At 39.8% G+C, this 26,443-nt stretch overlaps 4 protein-coding genes and 1 non-coding gene across 7 annotated transcripts; 3 read left to right on the plus strand and 2 right to left on the minus strand.

The window, feature by feature from the left end:
• Nucleotides 1–494: 494 nt before the first annotated feature.
• On the minus strand, nucleotides 495–9,223 carry rab24 (RAB24, member RAS oncogene family). Of its 3 annotated transcripts, none has more exons than XM_029520103.1 (10): nucleotides 6,970–9,223; nucleotides 6,553–6,751; nucleotides 5,776–5,977; nucleotides 5,082–5,150; nucleotides 4,693–4,771; nucleotides 4,045–4,112; nucleotides 3,521–3,620; nucleotides 2,883–2,933; nucleotides 2,418–2,477; nucleotides 495–1,888 (listed from the first exon to the last, which is right to left on the minus strand). In XM_029520103.1, the coding sequence occupies exons 3-10, from the start codon at nucleotides 5,890–5,892 to the stop codon at nucleotides 1,821–1,823; spliced, it is 612 nt and encodes a 203-aa protein (XP_029375963.1). In that variant the 5' UTR covers nucleotides 5,893–5,977; nucleotides 6,553–6,751; nucleotides 6,970–9,223; the 3' UTR covers nucleotides 495–1,820. The 3 variants fall into 3 exon arrangements, with proteins under 3 accessions (XP_029375963.1, XP_029375961.1, XP_029375962.1); XM_029520101.1 differs by lacking the exon at nucleotides 6,970–9,223 and adding an exon at nucleotides 6,848–6,960; XM_029520102.1 differs by lacking the exon at nucleotides 6,970–9,223 and adding an exon at nucleotides 6,836–6,940.
• Nucleotides 8,681–12,352, plus strand: pgrmc1 (progesterone receptor membrane component 1). Its single transcript, XM_029520104.1, has 3 exons — nucleotides 8,681–9,064; nucleotides 10,642–10,797; nucleotides 11,162–12,352. Exons 1-3 carry the CDS (start codon nucleotides 8,770–8,772, stop codon nucleotides 11,257–11,259), a joined length of 549 nt encoding a protein of 182 aa, XP_029375964.1. The 5' UTR covers nucleotides 8,681–8,769; the 3' UTR covers nucleotides 11,260–12,352.
• A 492-nt stretch (nucleotides 12,353–12,844) lies between these two features.
• Nucleotides 12,845–12,955, minus strand: trnal-caa (transfer RNA leucine (anticodon CAA)). Its single transcript has 2 exons — nucleotides 12,918–12,955; nucleotides 12,845–12,890 (listed from the first exon to the last, which is right to left on the minus strand). It is a non-coding gene; the product is annotated as a tRNA-Leu (tRNA).
• Nucleotides 12,956–13,139: 184 nt separating this feature from the next.
• On the plus strand, nucleotides 13,140–15,061 carry cox7b (cytochrome c oxidase subunit 7B). Its single transcript, XM_029518734.1, has 3 exons — nucleotides 13,140–13,275; nucleotides 14,531–14,646; nucleotides 14,833–15,061. Exons 1-3 carry the CDS (start codon nucleotides 13,239–13,241, stop codon nucleotides 14,914–14,916), a joined length of 237 nt encoding a protein of 78 aa, XP_029374594.1. The 5' UTR covers nucleotides 13,140–13,238; the 3' UTR covers nucleotides 14,917–15,061.
• Nucleotides 15,062–15,919: 858 nt separating this feature from the next.
• pgk1 (phosphoglycerate kinase 1) lies at nucleotides 15,920–26,433 on the plus strand. Its single transcript, XM_029518730.1, has 11 exons — nucleotides 15,920–16,111; nucleotides 18,328–18,378; nucleotides 18,581–18,736; nucleotides 19,033–19,177; nucleotides 21,299–21,402; nucleotides 21,547–21,666; nucleotides 23,340–23,454; nucleotides 24,405–24,584; nucleotides 24,690–24,867; nucleotides 25,342–25,440; nucleotides 25,550–26,433. Exons 1-11 carry the CDS (start codon nucleotides 16,047–16,049, stop codon nucleotides 25,588–25,590), a joined length of 1,254 nt encoding a protein of 417 aa, XP_029374590.1. The 5' UTR covers nucleotides 15,920–16,046; the 3' UTR covers nucleotides 25,591–26,433.
• Nucleotides 26,434–26,443: the final 10 nt, after the last annotated feature.

A 26,443-nucleotide genomic window follows, 5' to 3' on the forward strand; every position in this document is an offset into this window, starting at 1 on the left:
TATTTGGATTTTACACCACTCCCTCTCTTAAACAGACTTCAATAAGAAAAATGTTGTGCGTCAAAGATAAACACAAACATGAAATGAGCACATCAAAGCAGCAACACAGGGAAACTGAGGTTGTGTCTATTTATTTCCCCACATCTGGCAACAAGACTTAAAAGGCAATAAATTAGTGACTTTACTCTTAAATGTATGAATATATTGTTCTGAGAAAATTAAGAGATGACAGCTTTACCATATAACACCGTTCACCCACAAAGACTTTTCCAGTGTTGGTTAAATCTGCAGTTTGTCACCACAGCTGAGGGGAGCTTCATCCATTCATCCAGTGGAGTTTTTTTTCCTGAAATCATTCACAGGTCATCAGTAAAGGAAGATTTCAACACTAAAAATGACTGAAATGGTGTGATGTCTCCATATGTGAACTATCTATATAGAATAAAAACTAGAACATGAGGGAAATGGTCGTCAACTTTCCTCCAGTCAGAGGGGGTCAGGTCATTTTGTATTAGATCGAAGCATTTCCGCAGTGTTTTTTTTTTTTTGTTTGTTTGTTTCCTTTTGACAGAATCTTAGCTAATGCTGCAAAAGATAATTGACCACATAAATGTTGTACATTCAGTCAGAATGGATATATTAAGAACTGGATACCACACCGTTCTGTTTCATTGAAAAGGCCAAAAGTATTAAGCGTTTCTCTCACTTGCCCTGTAAACATCACATTGGTATGGTACCACACAAGTAGTGTCACTGTTTTACAAGTTTTTAACATTCATTGTTCTGAGTTATTGATTTTAATTGAAGTGGACTTGTTTGCAGTGCAAGTCTCTTAAAATGGGGAGTCCAAATGCTTTTTGAGCCGCTTTCTGTTCTTGCTTTGCAGTTTCCATGGGCTCAGTGATGGGACATACCATCTCTCTTAATATATCCATACTTGTAACATGGCAAAAGTTGTTGTAATAGTGTGGTAACACACACACACAGGCATACGCGCGCACGCACACACACACACACAGTCATACAATTTCTGTGGTGGATCCAAAAGCCTTTACACAAATGACTGGTATCTTTTCATTCATGCGTTATACTAGATTTGCAAAAGCTTCACAAAGGGTCATTTCAATGAAGTAAAGCTGAGAACAACGGAGCGTTTTGTTGTGTTTCTTTACATATCCTCATTGGCTTCGCTCCATTAGTGTAGGCTTCATTGAAGATGTGCAGGCCTCACAGATGGGTTTCCACAACAAGGTAAATTACAATTCAAAGTAAACAAAAGTTAAGTCGTGTCAACGGACCAGTACCACCCCTGGAGCACGGCATTAGCCACAACAATAAACAGCATCACGTTTCTCCGCCAGTGCAGGTTTTGTCAGATCCCCCCTTTCTGTCAGCACCGTTTTAACTCCCACACCACTGCAGATCATCTTTTCACCACAGCACATCTTCAGGCAGCTTTAGGGATTTGTTTACATCCATGAAACAGTCCAGCTCACAGCTACAGCAAAGTGACCAGCGGATGTGGGAACAAAACATGGGATCATGTGACAGGACATAGTGTTGCTTTTTTTTTTTTTTTTAATGCTTCTTCACCCAGTAACTGTTGTAGCTGATCCTCTTCTAAAGCCTTTCAGCCCACAGTTCTTCATGGCACAAAAGAAATAAATGTATTTAACAAGGTATAAAGCACTCTTTGATTTCTTTTTCTCATTTGGATACCAGATCCAAAGCAAAGGCATGGTACATCCATCCAGCATGTCCAGGTCTAACTCCAGCTGAGGAAACGTGGCCACATCGCTTTCTCTTCCTGCTCCTCAACATCAGTTGTTATGACAACAGGAGTAGAAATATGAGTCTTTCTTCTGGCCGAGGTCAACGCCAGTTTCTTCTGTTGAGACAGGAAGAGATTTTGTTTCTTTTACACTGAGAAAAATATTCCCTTACAGCGCTTCCAGATTACTTAGTGGCTTTACATATTATGTGCATAGATAAGAATATATAACTGAACTCCAGAGCTGTTTCCTTGTTCCTTATCTGTGCTGAACTAAGCAGACTAGACTCTGACTGTAGCTCCATATTTAGCTTTGCCAGATTGTACTGATCTTCTCCAATTTTCCAAAATGTTCAAATAATTTTTCCTGGCATCTGAACTAGGTCAGCTTAGTTTGCATCCAGTAATGCAGCATTTCTGTGGAGTTTTTTTTTTTTTTTTCTTTTCAACATCTGACTATTCATTATAGTAACTTTCTTATTTGAATTAGGACATATAATTGGGAACTACCAACAAGTTACTCATACAGTTCAGTTTGTTTTTACATTAAGCCATCCATTTCTTCAGCTCCCCTATTTTACACTTAAACAGCTTGAAATGCTTGTAAATGAACTCATGAAAGAATAATTGTACGGAAACTACTCACCCGACATATACTGAAAGGCAGTGCTGTTGTAATCCTCAGCAACTTTCTGAAATAGCTCATCTGGCAAATAGAGGAAGGATGAACCCTGTCAGTTCACACAGCACCACCTGATGAAGACCGCTCTACTGACATTACTAATAGCTGGTTTACTGTGAAGCAGTTAAGTTGAGCTTTCAAGAGCCCTAAATGCCTGATTGACTCAGTTTGCCCATAGAAAGAGAACAAAGAAAAACAATGAAGATTAACTGCACAAAAACTTGCAACACCCTACACTAGTAGAAAGCAGAGAGTCGAATCACGGCTTTTTCTCAAGAACCAAGTCATTACTACTGTGTTGCTTTACACTATTGTAACTCTGAGGAATCCCCTTTCCCTCAACAGACAGACCATGAATAAATACAGCTGTGACTGGAGCCAAACACTCATGTTAAATGCAGCGTGCAGCTGACTGAAGTTTTGACTCACCCACGTTATTTCCTGTTTTGCTGGAAGTCTCAAAATGTTGTGCTCCAATCTCTGTGAAAACAACAAAAATAATCAGGTCAGTTCTCAGTCAGGCTGAGGCACAAACTCAACATTTTTTGGTGATGTCACTTGCTATTCAATAAAAATATATATATATATATATACTATTTAATTTCAGAGAAGTCCATGAACAGGACAAACTCCTTTCCATTTTTTTCAGGACCGAAAAATCTGACACGTGACAAGTAAGAAGATGTGGTCCAGATTTGCAGGTTTTGGGATCAAGAGGGGGAACCCAACTGTTCCAAATAATTTAAGTATTCAACTGGCAATCTGCTGACACAAACACACCACAACCCGAGACGCTCACGAGAAACATCACAACAGCAGCTGATACTGCCAGAGTAAATGAGCAAATGAAGCTTCCTGTCTGCGAGAAATATTTCCAAAAAGAGACTTGAAATTATTGCTCTATAAGTGCTAATTTGAAACCTCAAACAATTAATCAATGACAATTCAACAATTGGTTAACAGACCTCAGACCAAAACATAATTCTAACATGTGAGCTTTTTTTTTGCATGTCCATAGTCCCATGAATAAATATGAAAAGTCAGAGTAACAGTGAGGCTGTAGTTACCCTCAGCAAAGTCCTGGGCATCATGGTAGTCGATTTGGCGCAAACTACGATCTCCTTCGACCAGGTCATTCTTAGTGCCACACAGGTAGATCTTACAGTGCTGGAGTGAACAACAGGGAGAAAATAAAATGTAGGTAGGACACAAGGTTACATAGCTACTTCTACATACTCTTTACTGCTTTATATTTAAAAAAAAAAAAAAAAAGTTTGGTCCTCTTTTGTTAAATAAATTCAGTATCCAGTCATGACCCATATGTTATTCTAACATGTTACCCAGTGTTATACGTACTTAATAACAAATTTTAGAACACATCTACCACAGCCATGGCAGACCACAAAACTAATAAATCCAGTTACACACTTTCACTACTGTTTACTGTTTCACTTATAGCTTCATGAACTGGGACGAAGCTTCTTATAATGATGAGCGGAATGGGAGGGTGGAAGCGGTCCTATGAATATTACTGATAAATAATATCTGTCAGGTGTGTCAGATTCCATTTAGGACTAGAGAGCTTTCTTACCTCCTCACAGTTCTGCAGCTCCTTCACCCAGAACCGAGCTCTCTGGAAACTGCTGCTGTCAGTCAGATCTGAAAGCCAAAGACGGCCAAAAAAAAAAAAAAAAAACATTATAAGTTACCAACACTTTGAAACTGGTCTCTTTCATATAATTGATGAAAATAACAAATAAAACATGACAGCGGTGTGAGTAATCCAGAGGGGGAATGCCACCGGCTCAGCCAAAGTTCCCCAACTGGCGAACAATTCACAAAATGGATAAAATAGCACAGCCATACGAGGTAGCTTTTTGGCAATATAACAGGCTATATAATGCTGTAATCCCCTTATAACTTTTCTGCATTACCTCATTGACTTTGTGATATAGGACTGTGAGAGCAGATAAGCCAATTTTGGGGAAAAACTGAAGATAACTGTGTCTTTACTCAACATGCTCCATCTTGTCTTCACTATCAAGAATTTCTACCCACATCAGATCATTGTTGGATAAATCAGTCTCCACAGGGACTGTAATTCTAACAAATAATTTTAAGGATATGAAAACAGATAAATCTGTATGCATGTAAAGTTGTTAGATTAGAAATACATCAAGAGGTTGAAGTATGACATTTGAAGGTTTTCCACTGAAATGATCCAGAAGTCCAGTTTTACCATAGCAGACTATAGCTGCCCGGGCTCCTCTGTAGTAGATTCTGCTCATGGCCTCGTAGCGCTCTGATCCAGCTGTGTCCTGGGTGAGTGACAGAGAAGAGTGAGACCAATGAAAGAAAGGCTGAGAGACAAAAATGAGAGAAGGTCTTGCTTCCTGTTTGAATTGGATGGCTTAAATCTAGTGAAGTCTGTCTCCACAAAGTAATAGCGTCACTCAAAATTATCATTGTTTATTTTAGACAATGAAAGAAAAAAAGAAAATTCTAATTCTCTAACTTACAGTTATGCAGCAGTCACTGGCCTAGTTATTCCCTTCACACTTTTCGATTGATACATCATCAACAAACACTCATATCACATGATATGTGATATGACACAATATCACTCACCCATATGCCAAGGGTTATCACTTTTTCTCCCACCTGGATTGGCTTGGCAACAAAAGCAGCACCAATAGTCTGTCAGGAATTGAAAACAAGGGCAGTAAAGCATTAGACAGCCATGTAGTCCCTGTAGACTGTGAGTAATGATCTCAGTCTAAACTTTCACAGACCAAAACCTAATGGGCATTAATGGGAGTCAGGATTACCTTGATCATTTTAGACCACTGCAAACTATTGTGTACTTATAGTGTGTAAATAAGGGATTTCTGTTTCAGGTGGATTTTCCAAAACTTCTATAAATCTGTGAGTTATTGAAGAGATCAATTCCCATCAGCAAATTCTGAATAAAACCTGTAACAGTGAATTGCGCTAGAAGGTAAATAACATTTTTAAGATACATCACATTAAGTAACTGTCAATTTTCTAGAAAGACTAATAATAGTGATTTCTTTTTAAACAGGTCACAAGAGAGGCATGACTTAATGGTTCCAATATTAATATGGACGATTCTTACAAAAATTCTTGTCAAATGCAATATGCATTAAAAGAAACATAGCGTAGTCACTACAATCAGGGTTTGAATCAGAGCTTTTATGTTGATGATCACTGTCTCCAGGACTGAATATAGAAATAATGCTTTTCTTTTAGTCAAATGTTATGGGATGATAGCCATGAGCCGACGTGGAAATTGGACACTCACGTTCTGATATGGGCCGACCAAGAAGCGATGATGAACATATCTCTCCACCAAGCTGGTCTTTCCTACACTCTCCTTTCCCAGCATCACCACTTTGGCATCCACACGCATTGCACTCATAGTAAGTGAGTTTCAATAAGCTCAGGCGATGTAAACAAAGTGAAGGAGGCTGATTCAGGAGGCAGCTGGGGGGCTGCTCAGTGTACTGTGTGATGATAAGGGAGGGGACCCGACAAGTGAGTGACTACAATAATGAAGCCATAAACACACTGCAATTTTTTGGAAACAGCAAATAAAAATGTAAGACCCAATCAGAAACCTTTATGATAATACGTTAATGCATTTCCACACTTTACACATGAATCTCTTTGGAAAGATATTCAATTACAATGTTTCAAAATAGATAAAAGCTGGTCACCTCATTACGTGAGAGGGTGAAAATACATACTTGGCATTTGTCATTGAAAAGTGCTTTAAAGATACACACGAGTCATAGAGGTTGAACTTCACAAAGAAATCAGCTCATGAAATATCATGTTTTAATTTACTGATTTAGTTTCAACACATCGGTAAATGAGTGAGCTCACTGGAAAACAACACGCAGGATTGGATATATAACTATAATGGCAGGTTGGATCTGACAGTAAAAAAGAACCAAATTCTGCTAGTGTTGTTCATGTGATCGAAATAAATCCACCTTTTGACGGTGTTAATGGTGACTGGGGGTCGCGGAGCTAGCCGGGCTAATTTCAGCCCCACACACCGATGAGCTCAACTCACCGGGAGGCTTCGCTTCACTTATCAAATGTCCGTCCACGCCTGGAGCCGAACCGGGGCTGTGATCCGCGGCTACCACGGCTCATTCACGGGGAACACGTCCACCGCCGGCCCGCTGCTCATGTCTGCCCGGCGAGGCTAACCCGGCTGCTGGAGGGAGGCAGCTCGGCTCCGTCAGCCCTCCGACACTGTTGCGCAATGGCTGGAATTACAAACAAGGCGACAGTCGATGACGTGAGGGCCACAAAAACAACAACAACAACATCCAAAAAAAAATAAATGAAACCTAAAAACAAACAGAATGTGAGGTTCACAGGAGCTCCATCCTCCGGCTAACCACGGCCGGCACAGTTACTGAGGTTTATCCACCGGAGCTTTGTTTGTTTGGGAGGAACCACAGGCAGGAAGTGCCCGACTTACACCACACAACCACCGGATGTTAGGAAGAGCAGCGGCCCGTGCCGGAGTCAGCCACCCTTCACCGCACTCCTTCTTAAAATGATGGCGTGGACTTCTTCTTTTTTCTCTCTCTTCTGCATCAAAACAAAATCTACACAAATCTAACATGAATTGGATAAGAAATGTTTTGAGGAATAATTCATCTGTGCGAGACATACATTTGTAAGATTCGTATCAGAAAAATTTGGTTGGCTCTTCCTGCTTGTGTGTAATCACAATATTGAGAAAATCCAGAGTGAAGGGTTAGGGTTAACCAAGTAAAACCAAGTAAAAAGATCGAAACTAATGTAACTATTGAAACTGTTTCGTCTCTTGTTTCAACCTTCCAATATGAAATACACAATATAACCTTTTAATGCAGGCACTATCTAATATTTCTTTGGCTCAATACACTAATCCTTTTCTTCACACTGACACTTGTCCTGGTGTTTCTCTCTGACAGGAGGCATCTGACCATTGTCTCACAAATATCTAATCCCTAATTTCTAAATAAACATTTAGAATAAACACAACACACCTTGGAAAACACAAAATACGTATGTATTGTGTTCTTTTGCACCACACATCCTGAAGCTGTGAATCGTCTATTTAAGCTTTCTCATTAAACCAGCAGATTGTGACAACAGAGGAGACTGAGGAGACTACGATATCCAAAATGGTAAGTCTGTTTTTTCCCCAGTGCATTTAGACCAAGAAGGTCAAACAATATTGTATGACAGGGTAAACATGTGAAACGTTTCTGCTTTGACTCAGCTCAGTACGAAGAGGCAGAAACCAACAAATTCTTGCGACCAAGCTGAAAACTGCCTCGGGGCTGTACCAGGTCATCCAGGGAAAGGGGAAAGGAGGATCTGAATTATAATGAAGTCACTGAATACTGACTTGTTGGATCCTAAAACTTTGTGTGAAGGAGCCTGCCGTAAAAACTGACAAAGAGCAGGTGAAGATTGAAAAGGAGGAAAAGAAGGCAAATACTAAGACCGGTAAAGAAAGGAGGAAATAAGAGTAAGGAGAAAGTGAGGACAGATAATGATGAAAAGAAATTCAGTTTTTTCTCATTTTGCTTCCCATTGCAGTTGTTCTGTACTTTCTGCTCTCTTGATTTTCCATTAACAGTCAACTATCTTTAGGTGTCTGACTCTTACTGATGACTGTTGTTAATACAGCATGGACTGACGGTGCAATATTTATTAATCACTTAGTCATTAAATGAATCAGCATTATGCATTAATAATAAGGAATAATTCAATTGCCCACTTTCTGTTTACATCTGTTGATACGTTTTTTTAGATATATTTATATTTATGCATACTATAAACTTCTACTTACTACCTCATCTAATAATTCTTGTGTTCTTTTATTCTCTCTCATATGTCTGATGCCACTGTAATGTGCAAATGTCCCAGTGAGAGATGAACAAGGGGTTATTATCTAATTTCTAATTTCTTTCATCTGTATTTTTGACTAGTTCCTGGATCATCAGGGAACCGTCGGGAATGAGGATCATTGTATTCAACATCTAAACTTTTGTAGAACTGCGTGATAAACAGAAAAGATGGAAACACATGTGGGTGTTGATCAGTTTTAGAAAATGCCAGCCCTCAGGTCAAGCCCATAGATCAAGCTGTTACAAGTCTGCCGTGCGGCCGCAGCAGATTGGTTCCGGATCCATGAGGTCTACCGGTCACACCCAACACACACACACACACCCCCACCACAGACCGACACACACAGACACACACCAGGGGGAGAGGGAGCAACATGGCTGAGTCGGAGGAAAGCGAGTTAACTTCTGCTCGTATTTTTCAGGAGATCTTCACCTCTCCTCTGAACCTGACCCTCCTCGGCCTCTGTCTGTTCCTGCTCTACAAAATCCTCCGCGGGGACCGACCGCCGGAAGTCGTGGAGACGGAAAAGCCGCTGCCGAAGATGAAAAAGAGGGATTTTACTCTGGCGGAGCTGCGGCCCTACAACGGGCTGGAGAACCCGAGGATCCTCATGGCCATCAACGGGAAAGTCTTCGACGTGACCCGGGGGAAGAAGTTTTACGGGCCAGGTAAAGTCCTGACCTCCGGCCGAGTCCGGAAACTAACGACGGTCTTTTCAGCGGGACTTAACAGCTGCTAGCGCCAAACCACCGCCGGGTTTGTGTTACGTTAGCAACTCGATGTTAATAATATCGAATAAAAGTAAAATAGTTTTTAACAGTGTGTTTGTAATGGACGCGGACGCCACGCCCCCTCCGGACTCATCCCGTTTCAGCACCGAGGAGCTGCAGCCTTGAAGCCGGAGATCGTCTATGGAGCGGGATCAGCCACTCCGTTTACTAAAGTGCTCCAACTGTCCGAAACTATTCCCTGGTCACTGATAATATGCTATATTCCCCTTAGATGATCAGGTAGCAGGTCTACGGGTGTCACGAAGGACCAAAGACACGATGGACTGTGATGGAACTGCTCTAAACACTGATTTCATTGATCCAGTTCAGAAGGAATCAGCCATCACCCTTGGTCCATTTTAAGAAGCTGATTTTCACTCATTCACAATATTTTAGGATTATTTTTTTTAACCTAACAGTTATAAAACGGACAAAACTACAAATATCTGTCCTTTAAGATGTCTGCGTCACCACATCCACTGATCTGACATCAGCTACACTGTTGCACTTCTACTTAGGCACATGAACAAATGCAGAAACTGGACTTCTGAATGGGACAGTTACTTCAACACAGATTTATTCCAAAGCATTAACAGGTGGCTTCATCGAAATAACGAAGAGACCAAACAGTGGGTTGGTTGGTTCATTACTTGTATAGCTGTAAAAGGCCCATTAATCTTTTGGCCTAACTAAAACTATGTCTCTCAGGGATTGTTTCTACAGAGAAGAAGCCAAAAAGACATATGGTTTGGCACAGCGACTGGCGCGTTGCAACATTTCCATTGTATCAAATTCCCTGAAACAGGAACGTGTTCGTTAGAAACAGGTTCAGAGTTAGACCTCTATGTTTTTATCTTATCTCAGACTGTAACCTCTGTTGCATGTAACCTCTGACCATCATGATAACTGGTTCTCATGCAAACGTTTTTTACTTTGCATGACAGCACACCCACTGAAATCCTGCTCTTGTTTGCTGTCTATCGGGATTTTGACTAATTTTTAATTTGACTCGGTCACTGTTTTCCTGAAAGAAACCAATAGTATTTGTGTCTGCTACAGGCTGTTAAGCTTAAATGAACTGATTACAGTTTTTCTTTTACAGAACAACCCCCCCCCTCCCCAATGTTATTAGGGCCACCAAAAACTGTGAAGTAATTGTGGATATGTGTGTTTTTAATTCTTTTAATATTTTTTTATGACATAAAGGAATAACACACATCAGAGATTGATAAATTAGCCATGCTTTTTACTGAGGTTAGTAGTACAGTGTTGGTTTTGTTCTTTTCATTAGAAAAATAAAGATCATCAAAAACCTCAAAACACATGCATACAGTACCTCAAACATCAGCCTGCTGAGGAGAATGTAACAATGCTCACAGTGATCAGTTGTTAAATGTATTGTCCTGCTCTTATTGCTATTATCATATTTGCATTCACCTTACTGTGTGTTACCTCGTGTTTTACCTGCCGTGCAGAGGGACCGTATGGAGTGTTTGCTGGCAGAGATGCATCCAGAGGTATGGCTACGTTCTCTCTGGAGAAAGAGGCCCTAAAAGATGAACATGACGACTTGTCTGACCTGAATGCCATGCAGCAGGAGAGCCTCTCTGAGTGGGAATCCCAGTTTACCTGTGAGTAGAAATTGGAATATAAATGTGAATTCCATAAATGCTATTGAGATAACCTTAAATGTAAATATTTTTAATTCAATTAATTACTTTATTAAATTTATTTAATTTAATTACTATGGGTTCTCTGCTTGACATTTTCATAACTTTTAACTGAAAAAAATTGGCTTCATCAATGATGGGGATAAGTATTAATTTTGTCCTTCTTTTTAAGTTAATAAACAGACAAATGTTTCTATATCCATTTAAAAAAATTAAATGTTTAACTTTTTGACTTGGTTCATGGGAATTAATGGCATATAACTGAATAGTAGAAAAGGTGACCTACAAAATTTACTGAAGCATCAACTACTTTTGTCCATTGCAGTTAAGTATGACTATGTTGGCAAGCTTCTGAAACCAGGAGAAGAGCCCACAGAGTACACAGACGACGAAGAAGGAAAAGGAGACAAAAAGGTGGACTAGAAAATGAAAAGTGACCAACATGAAGAAATTGCAGATGCCTTAATATTTCTTTATAATTTGATGCTGGTTCCCTCCTGTTAGAACCTTTCAGAGAAAACTGTTGCATCTTCAGTTTGAATTCTACTATTTCTGGATCATCACAACTCTGAATTTTTAATGCCATATGAACTTTTCATTAATGTTATGTCAAATTGAAATAGCATTAACGGTTAAATATACAGATTTTTGTTGTAAAGCTGCCCTGCATTGTTAGTTTAGATCATTTTCTGTGATGTTAACATGGATCCGAGGATTGTTGCGGAAAGTCAACTAGAAAATCAGGGACCAGTTCCATCATTTTTATGAAGCTGCTGATAGTTACATGTTGTGGCGATTGTATTCAAAAGAAGGAGATTAACTTTGTTGAGATCCCTTCGATAACAATTTCTGCAGGTTTATTGCATTCCTGTATACATTCCTTTCATGCATGGTTCGACTCAGCTTGCGTTGAAATTAATTAGGTCAGAAAGTTGCATCAACAGATTCAAGAGAAATGGATGTGTTTCTCAGCTTCGGCTTTATTCTCATGTTTCCTATCAGTTTTCACAGTTGGGCTTTGCTAACTTTGCACTTGACAATGCTGTTGCAAAGATTCAGGATGTGCAAACTCAAAAAAAGCTCCTCCATGCTTTTTCATAGAAATCATTTTAAGATATCATTTTAAGATCTTTATCTTCCTCAAATCCAATCAAACGCTAATTTGTTAACACTATAAGAGTTTTAGTTTCATTTGCAATCTCAGACAAATGTGTGAACCTGAAATAATGTTTGTGACATCAAAGTTCATTTTGAAAACTTCTGGAAGTTCATACCATTTGTCCTGGGTTACATTTTGCTTACATCATGTCTCCTGAATCTCTGCAAGTTTGGTAGTACAAATACTGAATTAGCACAATAAACTCCCAGATTGGGGGGGGGATACATCCTAAGTTTCCTTTTACAGGAGAGCCAGTGCAGTTAATTGGACCAATTACTGGTGAGCTGCAATGATGTCATCACATAAACACAGCAAAACAAGTACTTTTTCTCAATAAACTACACTTACTTGTATCAAGGTGCTGGTTGATTATTTCTTGCTAAACATCTATGTTACCATGACATTTCTTTCACTATATAATGTTCAGATTTTCCCACACTTCCAACATCAATTTAGATATGTCTACTTGCTCAGACTGCTGCTGTTAATCACTGAAACCTTTTATCTAATGAGAAATGTTACACAGCAATTGTGCGATTGACAACATTGATTTAAGATTATATCTATATATTATTCTATTATTATTCTAATTATTCTATATTTAGAAAATATACTTCTGGTTTTTATTTATTTATATTCACAATGTGTGGCTTTAAAAAAAAAAGCAGAGTGGAATTTCGTTTAGGAAATGTGAGTCAGACTGAGTAAAATGCTCAATCACTTTGTAATTTGACCTTCTGTAAATGGAAATATGTCTCTTGTATATCCAAAATACGTAGAGATGACTTTCATCAGTATTGTGGTTGTTTTTGACACATAAGCCTGAACCAAGTGTGACCAAAAGGTATGTGTCAGAAGTGGGATTCGAACCCACGCCTCCATTCGGAGACCAGAAGTCCCGGCAGTGCGGAAGGAGCGCGTCCTTGAGTCTGGCGCCTTAGACCACTCGGCCATCCTGACACGCTGCGGGATCTGTGCACCTGTTTGTCTTAATATATAAGATCTTACATTACAGGTCTGTGTTAACTTGTCATATAATGTAGTAATGTTGTTGTACTTGACACATATATCAATATTTATGTTGATGTGTGTTTGGATCAGTTTTATCTTGGTGTGCATTTACTGTGTGGTTTTCGTTGACGCATGCTCAAATCGACGTTCGCGTCACTTCCGCTGTGTCTACGTGCGGCGGCCATCACACTTCCGCTCTTCAAGGGTATCTGAAGACACCAGGTGAAACAAAATGTACCGGTTTGCCAGAGCTGCAGTCAAAGTGACTGGTAAGGAAAGTGGTACTTCAGAGAAATACATGTTATATGTGTGTAACTAGATTGGTCAGCAGTTAATTAGCTGTGCACAAGCTTGACCGGCCTCTGTTTGGTCGGTGACCGCGGTCGGCGTGTTAACACCTTGCTAACATTAGCATCTCACCAAAGAAGTGGTTAGATGTCCTAAAATACTATTATTCCTATATAAATAAATATTTATATATATATATATATATATAATATATAAAAAATGTATCACAATATATTCAGTAACTTAGTCTACTAATCTAGTTGCAAGGGGCATTGGTAAAAGGCTTATGTGTTGAGAGTTCGACACAGGACATTTTCCTGATTGACGATGAGCTAACTTGTTTTTAATATTTACTCCTTTTAGCGTAATTGGGGAAATCTGCATTTGTCACGGAGAGAAACCCTAACCCTAACAATAAACAGTCCAGATGTATCAATGAGATTAGCCTGTGTGATAAACAGATGTTGGATGAACGTCCTCGCAAACTGCTCCAGTAACAATTTTGAAAGAATTATGTCCGAGCTCTTGTATGATCAGTAAAAATAACAAAGAAAATATGATGGACGCGTTACTTATTTGAGAAAAGCAAAAGAACAATTGCTTTTACTCTCTTTATTTTTGCAAAGGTGACGTTTACTTGAAATTGAAATGATCACAAAATTCTAAAACATAATGTGATGTCTTAACTGGCAATTCAAGTTTCAAATATTTCCAAAATGCAAAAGCAAATGCTGCTATTTTTTTTTTTATCATAATTGATAAAGTTCCATGTGAAAGGGGGCACACAAGGGTATGCTGTATCAATGTTACGGTGATTCATATTTACATTTCAGAAGTCACAATTTTAACAACTAATTGATCAATCAATCCAATAATCATTGCAGTTCTAAATTTGTCAAATTTCTGTAACTGTGCATCCTAATTTATTTTACCACAGGAGATCATTTGACTCTAGAGGCAATACCTGAAAACAAACATTAGATTTGATTTTATGATCTGAATGAGAAATGTGTAGAAAAGGCTATAGTAAGAATTACATTTATTGTGACTTTCTCTCATTAATCTCCTTACATGATTTGCAGTTTTAGCATGAAGTGGTGTTATTTTCAGCTTCATGTATTTGTTTTGTGTATAATCATCATTAAGAAAAGTTGGAATGCTTTGAAGCCAAGACATAAATAAAGTTAAAAAATAATGCAATATATAAATGCAAGACTTTGTTTTGTGTTTGCCCAGGCCAGGCCATGCGGCAGGTGAGGCATGGGTCCACCAAAAATGAAGACTTCCACTCCAAGTACGGCACTGCCCTTTTGGTCGGTGGAGCTGTCTCCTGTGTAGCTGTGTGGGCATACGTAAGTAGTCCAGTTTTCTCAGTCCATGACATTATTATAAAAGTTTGTCTTGATTAGAAAGCTTGCTCGCAAAGTCAGATAAAGAGCAACACAAGTACTGGTTAAATGTTAGTTGAATTTCCATACAAATACAAATCAGAACTGAGATCAAGGTTTTTATAAAATGTCTTTCCTATCTTTGTGCAGGTGGGGACTCAGACTGGTCTCACCTGGAATGTGTCACCAGTTGGAAAGGTTACACCCAAGCCATGGAGAGAGGCTGAAGAGTGAAGAGCCATCAGGACAGACCTTCGCTTCACCTAATAAACCTTCTGGTTGTACAGATGAATAATGGATATCTGTGTTCAGACACTGAATGCCTGTGTTTATTCCAACGTGTTTCTGTGTTCAAATAAATTTATTGTGATTCTACTAATGATTGTTTGATTTGAATTCTGTACACGGTAGCTACTATTCTCCATCACAGTGGTTTCTCTAGCAGTCAGTAAGTCATTTGGTAGATTTTTGTAACTAATTGCCATGTTAATGTTCAAAGTTATGAAATTACATCATATAAAATCCATGAAAGAGAACTTTTAACACAATTTATAATATGACAGTACGTTCAATTAAAAAGACATGGTCATAAATTATAAGCAACTTTGTCCCACACCAAGTCAAACCTGAGGACCTGAGATACTGAGATAATGGTTTTAAACCATTAGAGTAAAATAAATAGCCATTTATTTTATTTTTGTATGCAACAAATAACATTTTAGAGTGCAAGAGAAATAGGTTCAAAAAGATGACCCTCCAAAACCTATAGGAAATATAATATGGTCGAAAACATGAGAAGTTATTTCTAAATCATGTTTACGAAAATGCAAATAATGGCTGAACATTTGGAAATAATGTGGTTATTAGGATACAAATAATGCAACATTTAAAATTTAAGAGGCGTTATTGTCATTGTAAAGAATACAACGAAATTTCGTTTGGGAGCATCCCTTGGATAGCAGCTACATGTCACATTGAAAATGCAATCATTTTAAAATATACCTCCTTATCTTCGTTTAAAATGCAGTATTTCTTAGGTAAAAGACAAGCTTGCAACATCACGCTTTCTGCAGATCAGAAGCTGCATCGTTCTTCGTGACTGCTGAATCACAGCCGGAGTACGGGCTCAAAGGCAGTGTGACGTCAGAGAACTGACAGCAACCCGATCCAATGAAAATCAAGGCTAGTATCCCGCTGCGGCCAATGGGCTGCGGGGGAGTGTGCTTCGCCCCGCCCCTCCGGCGTCCATCCGTACGTCTGTAAGGTCACCGCTGCTACTCGGTGTCTCACTGACTCTGCACCGGCAGGAAGCGGAGGTATCCCCAGCCAGGACGGTACAGCGAAGAACCAGCACAACCAGCAACATGTCTCTGTCCAACAAACTAACCCTGGACAAGGTGGACGTCAAGGGGAAGCGCGTCATCATGAGGTGAGCGTTTAATGTCGACGCGTTAGCTCGATGAGCCGACGGGGAGCATCGGAAATGTGATCGTCTGTAGTTAGATAAGAGACATTTACGGTCCCAAAGGTGTCCCCATTTCTGCACCGATCGGTTCAGTCCTCCGCCGGGACTGTGAAGACACCGGAGAGGGGGAAGGCAGCCGGTTCACAGCGTTGAACGGAGGACAGGAAGTGATCTTGTTAGTTGTCACGTTTTCCGACCGTGTTACGTGCCCGACAGGAGATGCTGCATGGATGGACCCGACTGAGCCGCCGGGGTCAGCCCACATTTGGCTCCATCCAGCCCGTTAGGTTGGAGCAGACTCAGTGATCCAGCCTCACCACACACTGCCCCGAGCATCAGCTCTCCTTTTACCATCAAAATGGCAAATATTTGATGTGGCCGTGTATTCCCTTCACAATTCACACTGATCTGAGTCCCAGGTAATGTCTGTTAAAATTAGAATTATTAACGAAAACGTTAATAATTACTAAGTCAGACATATCAGTTCAATGCTCTGAATTGTATCGTTTTTATATTTTATTGTTGACAACATTGTACAACATGAGTGAACGCCAGTGCAAGCTGATTGGTGCTGTGGTAAAGACCATGTGGGTATTAATCCTCTTCATCTATAGGCCTCTAGGATGTTGTGCCTTGTTTAAAACAGCTTAATCACTCTTGCAATGCTAAAATGTACAATTTAAATGCAGAGCCATTTTTATTGTTGAGTTTGCCATTTACTTGTTAGATATTTCTGCAGACTGCAAAGGCCTATGGCAACAGAAGTGCACTTGAAACCGACACCAAGTGTGTGGAAATGTCAGAGGGTCATTTTGATTTGCTCAAGTTGATGGTGCAACCACCATCATAGGACAAGGTTCACCAGCTTGCACTGCTTGGTGTTAAAAGGTCAACTTCATATTGAATTGGCCTCATCTGGATAGTGTGCTTCACTGAGTTACTTCGTATCACTCCAGGGCCTGTCAGAGCATGCAGAGTGCAAGAGAGGTGTGTGAGCTGCTAGTCCAGAATTAAAAAGAGGAAAGGAGGGAAGTAGCTATAGAGATTCAGAAGTGCCTGACAGAAATTTGTTCAACAGCCAATAGCAGCAGGGGAATAAAGGAAGAGAAGCAGCCTCAGGAACCCCCTTTCTTTCTTAAAAAAACTTTGACTGAAGTCCAGAGAAAACGACAAAAGGAGTAGGAAAGACAATATAATGTTTTGAAGCCAAGCTCTCAAAGCCTCCAGACCTGACCCTGAAAAACTGCCTTTGTTACTTTGTGCAAATGATGCTAACAACCGTCAGTGACATGCAGGTCCACTCCATCTAAGAACAGTGTTGATGGCTGCATGCTGCCTGTGAACGGGTGCTGTTGAGCCGCTGAACTGCTGACTGTCGGGTTTTAGATTAAGACCATGGATTGCCCGTATTATAGCAGTGAATGCAGTGTGTGTGTGTGTTTTCAGGTTGAGAGAGGAGGAAGGTGTAGATGTACCCATTTGGTGTACAAGGGATGCAGCATGTTCCAGCTCGCAAGGTTGCGCTGATGGAAGTGCAACCAGTTCATTGGGCAGATGTTAGCTGCTAATGCTGCTACTGAAAACGGATGAAAGCACTCCACCTAATGGAGCTGTGTGAAAATGCCTGTGTTGACAATCTGCCAGCAGTGACTTTTTAAGTTGAATTATTGCTGCATATAGTTTTTCTCACTCATCATCCCTTTTAATTTTAATGATAAAAGGCCAGAGTGAACATTACAACATTTGTTATTCAAAATCAGTCACAGAGCTTTCTTGCTTCTCTTTCTCCCTCATTAACTCAGCCAATCTATAGACAATAAGCATTTATATAAGAAACTGCAACTCAACCAGCCTGTAATTAACAAGAAATCACAGCATGGATATCACAAACTAGGTTTAATGTAAATGAGAAACTGTGTCACCATCATTTTGGAGTGTGAGGTGAGATTTAAATAACAGGACAATCAACAGGGTCACCAAAAAATATGTTACTGTGCCTATAATTACCAGCGAGGTGGGAGTGAATATTTATTGCACCCTGGAGGAAATGAAAATCACAGACCTTAGCTTGTAGACAAGTTATATCTGATATGTTTTTAACCTTATGGCACATTGACTTTAGAGGTTGTACAAAATGGAAAATCACAAAAAGTCCATTTGTTTCTGGTGTTCTCTTTTAGGGTTGACTTCAACGTTCCCATGAAAGACAAGACAATCACAAACAACCAGAGGTAAATGCTGTCTCATTTCTGTTTTCACTGTAAAAATAAACTCAAATTGATTAAAGTTTCCCATGCACACACAAAAAAATAAATTGTCTGTATTTAATGTTCTTTAGTCAAATGTGTTCTTAAAATAAAAAGTTTATGTTAACAGTAGCACATAGTTCCATGAAAGAAAGAGTGAAGGACTCTGTTGCTTATGGATATTCAGGATCAAGGCAGCTGTTCCCACCATCAAACACTGTCTGGATCATGGGGCCAAGTCCGTGGTGCTCATGAGCCATCTAGGCCGTCCCGATGGAAACTTTGTGCCTGATAAATACTCCCTGGAGCCTGTTGCTGCTGAGCTCAAGACTCTGTTGGGAAAGTGAGTAGATGGTCTGAATAATTGGACTTTTCCTCAACTTCACACTTCTAATACATTTTTTCTGAAAGTAAGAAATGAATTATAAACCTTTAGATTTAAGTCTTGCTTGACTTGTGCCAGAGAAAAATCCCGCCATGAACAGTATTGAAAATAGATCTAGATATGAATAAAATCCTTAAGTTACGATTTAAAGAAACAAATTCAGAACTTACAAGACACAAAAGTCACTGCAGAAATTGACCTGAACATTAAAAACAGCTTCAGAAATGCATGACTGGTCTTCTGGGGCTTTGCAGAGATGTCACCTTCCTGAAGGACTGTGTCGGTGGGGAGGTGGAAGCTGCCTGTGCTGCCCCCGCTGATGGATCCGTCATCCTGCTGGAGAACCTCCGCTTCCACGTCGCAGAGGAGGGAAAAGGCAAGGACGCTTCTGGAAACAAGGTGAGTCCCCCAACAGCCAGCGTGCTCTGATTGTGGACATAAAATTTGGTTCGGTTTACATCAAATTGCTGTGAAAATCAGCAAATGCATAACTTGTTGATGCTTGTGCCACTGAGATATGACATAAATTTAGTCTCATGCCAATAATCAGCATTTAAGTTAGCATTTTTGAAAGTGCAGGTATTTTGCATGTTCTTATCATCCAGTTTAAAATTATCCTTTTGTGTTGCAGGGACCAAAACTAAGAGTTTTTTCTCATGGTAGTTATTCTTGAGAAAGGACAGTATTTTGTTTTTCCTTTTTAAAATGTTTTTGAGAAATTTGTGGTTAATTGCCTGGCTTTTTTTCTTTTTTCTTTTCAAGAATCACCAATTTTTATTATATTTGATAATAATAAAGAAAATAAAGATATACCTATTTCATGTTGGACAAACAACAAAACAAAACTGGGTGGGTCCATGCTCTGTTTAGTCAATGCTGAACATTGATTGTTGGTCGGCTGTTGTAGGCTATGCTCAGCGGACTCTCACTACTGGGTCACTTGGAGGAAAATGCACAGTCACTACAGCTGCAGTGTCCCTCTGAATGAGCTGCGTCACCGTCTCATGATGTCATGATAAGGACTGTTGCAGTGCCTGCTAGGATTCAACCCAAGCTGTGTTGTCTGTCACATCTCTGGCTTTTTAAGTTTGATTGTTAACCAACCTTACTGTCACTTGGTAAGCAGCAGGTCACAGCCCTGTCTGTTCCAGTCTTTATCCTTATCCTTAAGGGGCCATCACTGCCATCATGTCTTATGGATAACAAAGAAGGCCTGTCTTTATGCTGAGATACATACAGTCCAATATAAAATCAGATTCTGACCAGGGAGGAGTTTAAATGCTGATCCCAGGGGCAGCAGCCTTGTCCTTTTGACATTTATCTTTAAGGTCAGCAGGCTGTCCTGGGCGAATGTGTTGCTTTTCTTATCCTGAGAGGCCTCAATGGTATGCAGCCTCTCTCGGTTGGTTTCTACTGTACTGCTGCACTGCATCACACATATATCACTGTTTTATGTTTCATTAGACTGAAATCATTTCACTGATTGAGTCAAACTTTGTTGACTGGAGCAGAAAAAACAGTGTCCCCATATTTTGATAGGTTACCATGAAGGATGAAAGGGAAACTGTTAAACTGTTAAACAAACGCAAGCGTGATGTCCTCTCTAACTTGTTTTTAGGAAAAAGTAAGAATGCAGGGCCAAGTTCTGAAAAGTTTCTGAAAGTATAGTCTGTCCTGGGCCCTGAAGGGGGAAATGTAGTAAGCAGAGACTCTACTCATGTCTGACATTTGAATGACACTGAAGAGCCTTCTTGACCTTTTTCTGCCCTCCAGTCTCACAGTTACAACCTTTGCCTGTTAAAGTGCAGCAAGAACCTGATACACAATGTACAGGCTGAACAGCGATGGCAGCAGTATGTTCATGTTGAGCAATCTGGTCTGTGCCATGTACATGTGTAGATAATGCTACATTTACAGTATGTGGTGGGGGAAAAAAAGCACCTCGTGATCTGCATATTAACCTTGGCCACATTTTGATCATACCTTTTTATTAACCAGCTTAGTATTAAATAAATCCTTTGTTCATGCACACTATGACAAATAAATTTAGTATTGTAGGAGTGCAGAAAAACAGTTAGGGATTTAATTAGGCTGCTGTTAGATACAGTCATGAATGTTCTCAACTGCAGGTAATATTTCACTCAGTGCTATCTTGAAATAACTTGATAGTCCTGTGAGCGGCACATGCAAAGAAACTATGGATATGAGGAATTATCAATGAAAGGCAGAAAAAGGGAAAAGGGATTTGAACCTCGTATTAGGGTGTTAATGCAACACATTCAGCAGCTGCAATCTGCAATATAATTAATTAATATCTGAAAAATGTCCAACAATGTTATTAAAATAATAATAGTAACGTGTGCTTTAAAGCTTAAAAAGGAAAAAAAAAAAGATGGATATCCATCCAGTCACATTCATCATGGATGGATATGTGTGTGAAGTGGAGACAGGAAGAGGAAGGCAGAGTGTTTCTAGCCATATTCTTCTCTTATCAAGTTGTCTTTTTTTTTTGTCCCACAGACCAAGGCCTCTCAGGAGGAGATTGACTCATTCAGGGCCTCTTTGTCCAAACTGGGAGACGTTTACGTGAATGATGCCTTTGGCACAGCTCACAGAGCCCACAGGTGAGCAGGACCCCGGCTGCTTAATCCATCTACTTGTTTTCTGTTTGTTCCTGAACAGTGAAAAGTATTTTATTTGGTATGAAGATCTTAAAATGTCTGTAAACTGTGCCATTGACCGCCTCTCCTCTCATTCCTCTCTCCCAGCTCCATGGTCGGAGTGAATTTGCCTCAGAAGGCAGCTGGTTTCCTGATGAAGAAGGAGCTCGACTACTTTGCCATGGCTCTGGAGAAGCCTCAGAAGCCTTTCCTGGCGATCCTTGGAGGGTGAGGACATTTTTTTTATTTTTTTTTTTTTTCCTTCAGCAATTAATGAAGCTAGACAACTTTTTTGCTGGATTAGCCTTCTTTGCCAATTAACTTTCTGCTGGTAACATTTCAGCAGCAAACCTTTTGGTTTGTACCATTTTATTCTTTATAAAGGTCATATTTTGATGTGTATGTGTTTTCAGGTCCTTTAAATCTCAACCTGTGTTGAGACCAAGTAAGCAATTATATTTTTAGATTTTTATATATATTTATATTAAATTACATTTACATGCTCACATTAATATTAAGCTTTAATTTTTTGAAATTAATTTTATTATGTACCAACTGGTTTGATTTTAGGTGGTTTTGCTTCTCCAGATGAAACCCCACTAAACCCAACTAAAACTCATTCTAAAATCTATTTGAGTCTACATAAAAAATTATAATTATAAGTCATCATTGTCATCTCCTTCTCCTGCAGCGCTGTCTCGCTTTAACAGACCCAGGTGACCATCCAGGAATAGAGCCTGTAAGCTCATTATGTAATCTGTGGTGTCACAGTTCACTTCTCTCTTCAAGACACTGCTATCACGGTTCAGAGCTTAGTGTGCAGAGAGGAGAGGACCCTTTACTTTTGTTCAACAGTTAACTCTCCACTTTATTCTTATTTCAGGAATATTTTAATAGCTTGGTGATATGATAAACTGATGCCACTGAGCTTCTCATACAGCTCAAACCTTTTTGAATGAATGCGTCAGTGAAGGGTATTTTCTCTATTTGCCCAAACAGACTGACAGCCTTAAGAACATTTGTCAACATCAGCTTGTTTCATGGGATGTTACACAAATTCAAAGACACAGAGTACAGAAAGTTTAAAATATAATGAGGAGGTCAGTAGTGTGTCAAATACAATATCCAGATGAGTGTTCAGCAGGTAATGAGTTCATCCAAACTGAGCTGCCAGAACGTCCTGTGATGTTTCTATGGTGCTGTAGGTGGTTTATTGTGTCTTGTGTTAATTCAGGTTTCAGCACCACAGTTGGATAAATTAACAAATGAGTGAAATAACCAATGGACACATTTGGTCTGGTGTCAAGAGTCCATTTTAAGCTGAGTGCATTGTGCAACTGTCATTTCCACTGAGCGCTGACCAGTGTAACCAATCACTGTCCCCCAGTTCGCATACTGAGGACGAGGACCTTTAGACTGCAATGATCAGTGAACGGCTGTTCAGACAGCAGCATGACAGGTGAATCAGCAGTTTAAAGGAGTGGTGGATCTTACAGTCGAAAAGATTTTAGTCAGTGTTGGTGGAGTCTTTGTTTCTATGATGGATGGAAAAAAAATGCTATTTAAAAAAAAAAGTAACTGGTCATAGTTGGTTATGAAGGAAATCAACTATGATTAAATATGTAAGGGCAGCCTTAAATATCAGTGTTTTATGATACTATGACACAATATTTCACAACTACTGAAAGTAATAGTAGCAATTATTGATATTTTGATGTGATGATTACAAGATACCAGCATAGAGCTGCTGGTTAATTCATCAGCAAACTGATTAACAACAATTATTTTGAAAGAAAATCTAATAGATGCAAAGATCTGGTTTTACAGGTGTGAATAGCTTTGTCATCATTTATGTTTCTCATCTACGCTGATGTGTTCCACCTCTCTTCTCTTTTTCTTAGAGCCAAGGTGAAAGACAAGATCCAGCTGATCAACAACTTGTTGGATAAGGTCAATGAGATGATCATTGGCGGCGGCATGGCCTTCACCTTCCTTAAAGTCCTCAACAACATGGAGGTGAGGAAGTCTGCTGCTTGTATAGAGAATGATTTTACACATTTTTCGCTGAGAACAGCTGCTGCTGTTGCAAAAGTTAAAAAACCTGAATGTGGACCAATCAAACCAACAGCTGTAGGCTGAAGAGACCTGTAGAGTTACTAACATTTAACAACACCATAGTTGAATCTGCAGTTTCACACATTAGTTACCTTCATTACAGGATAATCTACAGTTTTGTCCCCATTTGTGTATGTATATAATTTAGCAGATTAGTTTGTGGTGCTCACAGCATTGAAAACTGAATTCCCTTCACTTCCATTTTATTGGAGAGGGGACAGAAATCTCTGAAAATGAAACTGTTTACCTGAGAATAGCTCAAGTGAGGGAATATTTTACTTTGACAAATATGGGTCAGTTAATCCACGTCTTGTTTGGTTCTGAATATTATTCTCAGTCTCTGCTGTGATCTTAACAAAACAAAGCGGTTTCACTAGTACGTTTAAAAGCCAGCATTCTTACCCCATCTGCTGCACTCCAGCACCATCATGTCTCTTATCTCTCTCGGTGGCAGTCCATGACCTTTGGACCTTAGAACTTCTAGATGCTGAAAGTCACCACTGCTTTATCAGTAAAAAAAAAAAATCCTCCCTCTTGTTAGTCAAATGCAATTGGCTGATTTTGATCACTCCAGAATGCAGCTCTTTTTTTTTTTTTTTTTTTTTAAACATTTGTAAATTATTCAGGGTTCACCTATCAGTCAGTCCTGGCATGTTTTTTTTTTTCTGCCCAGTAACAAGCTAAAATAATAATTAATATAATAACTGAATATTTCAATATTGGTGTCCAGGGAGAATACCAGTTTTCAACTACTATGTTTGACTACTAATATTACAAACCTAACACAACATAAGTTTGCTGTGTGTAGTCAATTTCTCATTGGTCTTCTCCTTGCTTCTCGTTTTTATCAGATCGGTACCTCCCTGTACGACGAGGAGGGGGCTGGTATTGTCAAAGACCTCATGGCTAAAGCTGAGAAGAACGGCGTCAAGATCACTCTGCCCGTCGACTTTGTCACCGCTGATAAGTTTGACGAGAAAGCCACCACCGGCACTGCCACTGTCGCTGCTGGCATCCCTGCTGGCTGGATGGTGAGAAGATAAAAACAATGCTTTTATCAACAACAGATTAATATCTTAATCAACGAATGCTTTTTTTTTTTTTTTTTTTTTTAAACAATTCTTTCTTCTGTGCAGGGTTTGGATTGTGGACCAGAGAGTTCTAAGGCCTTTGCCGAGGCGGTGGGCAGGGCCAAGCAGATCGTGTGGAACGGCCCAGTCGGTGTGTTCGAATGGGATAACTTTGCCAAAGGGACAAAGAACCTGATGGACAAAGTGGTCGAGGTGACCAAAGCAGGGTGCATCACAATCATTGGTAAGAAAGACAAGAAGGGACAGAGGTTTTTGTGTTTTTTGTGTGTGTTTTGTTTTTTTTCCCGCTACATCCACATTTGCATGCTTTTTAAAATGAAAGAGATCTCAGTCAGGATGAGTGTTACCTCCCTATCAGAAAAACTTGTGCGCACATGATGGTGTAAGCAGGAATAGTCAACTTTGCAGCTATTGCAAAAATAGAAGAACGCGTAGCAGCAAAGACAGTTGGGCCTAAAGTCTTAGGGTTCGTTTAAAAAAATAAAAGGATTTTGACAAGATTTCAAAAGGCTGTCGCTGGAAAGTGGAATAACATAAAGGCTGACTCTAAATGTAACTGTAAATTTAAATATACCGATATTATTGATGTATACGATAAAATCAGTTCCTGGACCATACTTCACCCAATCCAGCTGTATAACATGGCCAAATTCTTTGAAATAAGACTTTCAGCTGATGCATATTGGTCCATGTCCAGGTGGAGGTGACACTGCCACCTGCTGCGCCAAGTGGAACACAGAAGACAAGGTCAGCCACGTCAGCACAGGAGGCGGCGCCAGCCTGGAGCTGCTGGAGGGTGAGTGACAGACAAGCAACATGATGCTCGTTCGCGGGTCTTGAAATAATGTCAGTGCTGTATTGAGGCTTGACGATGGAGCTGACTGTTCATTCTCTTGTATCCTCAGGTAAAGTCCTGCCTGGTGTGGATGCACTCAGCAGTGTCTAAACTTCCCATCAGCCCACTGGCATGTGTGAATGAATGTGTGTATGTCTGACTGTGTATGAGAGAATCAGAGGTGGGTAGCTACTCAGTCAGACTCCTGTTTACTCCAGCAACCTCCCACACCTGCTTTATCAGCAATGTTATCTTGTACCCAGGCCTTGTATTGTTAAGTAAGTATTGTTAGTTGTGATTCACGAGGGAATAATTTCCTTTGCCTCAGATCTATTGATACTGTCTGTAACAAGTAGAGCCATCTGCCTTACGCAAACCTGCTGATGAATCTCTTGAAATAGGAGTTGAGTCATCACTTATTAGAACAGAAAACAATCAGTTGGTTTGTAAAGGTGGAAGTTGTGTCTTGTGTAGGTGATAGAAGTTCCTGTTGACCTGCTGAATGGATGACAGAAATACAGCAAACAGCCATCACAACATTAGTGTCATCGGAGGTTTCAAACAGCACCTGTCAGCTCTCAGTTCTGCTTTACTTCCCTGTTTGTTTTCTCTTCCTGCTGTGAGACGAGTTGTCAGCATCCCCCCCCCCCAAAATAACTGAAGCACTGGCTTTTGTGTGTTTATGTGTGCGCGTATTGCAGCGTCACTTTTCCAAGCCCAACCTGGGAAGTTATTGCACCGCCCTGGACAGAGTGTACGCATACAGTATATATACACACACACACATACATGTATGTATGTGTGTGTGTGTGATATTGTGTATCTAGATGTTATATTTTATGTCTGTCCACATTAACACTGGCTCTGTCATCTCTGGCTGTATCTGAGCAGCGTCACACTGAGATGTGGTGTCAATCTCAGCTGATCTGTTTAATAAAGCATGTCTGTGTAGCACTTTTCTACG

This window comes from Echeneis naucrates, chromosome 14 (assembly GCF_900963305.1).
Source record: "Echeneis naucrates chromosome 14, fEcheNa1.1, whole genome shotgun sequence".
NCBI classification, from domain to species: Eukaryota; Metazoa; Chordata; class Actinopteri; order Carangiformes; family Echeneidae; genus Echeneis; species Echeneis naucrates.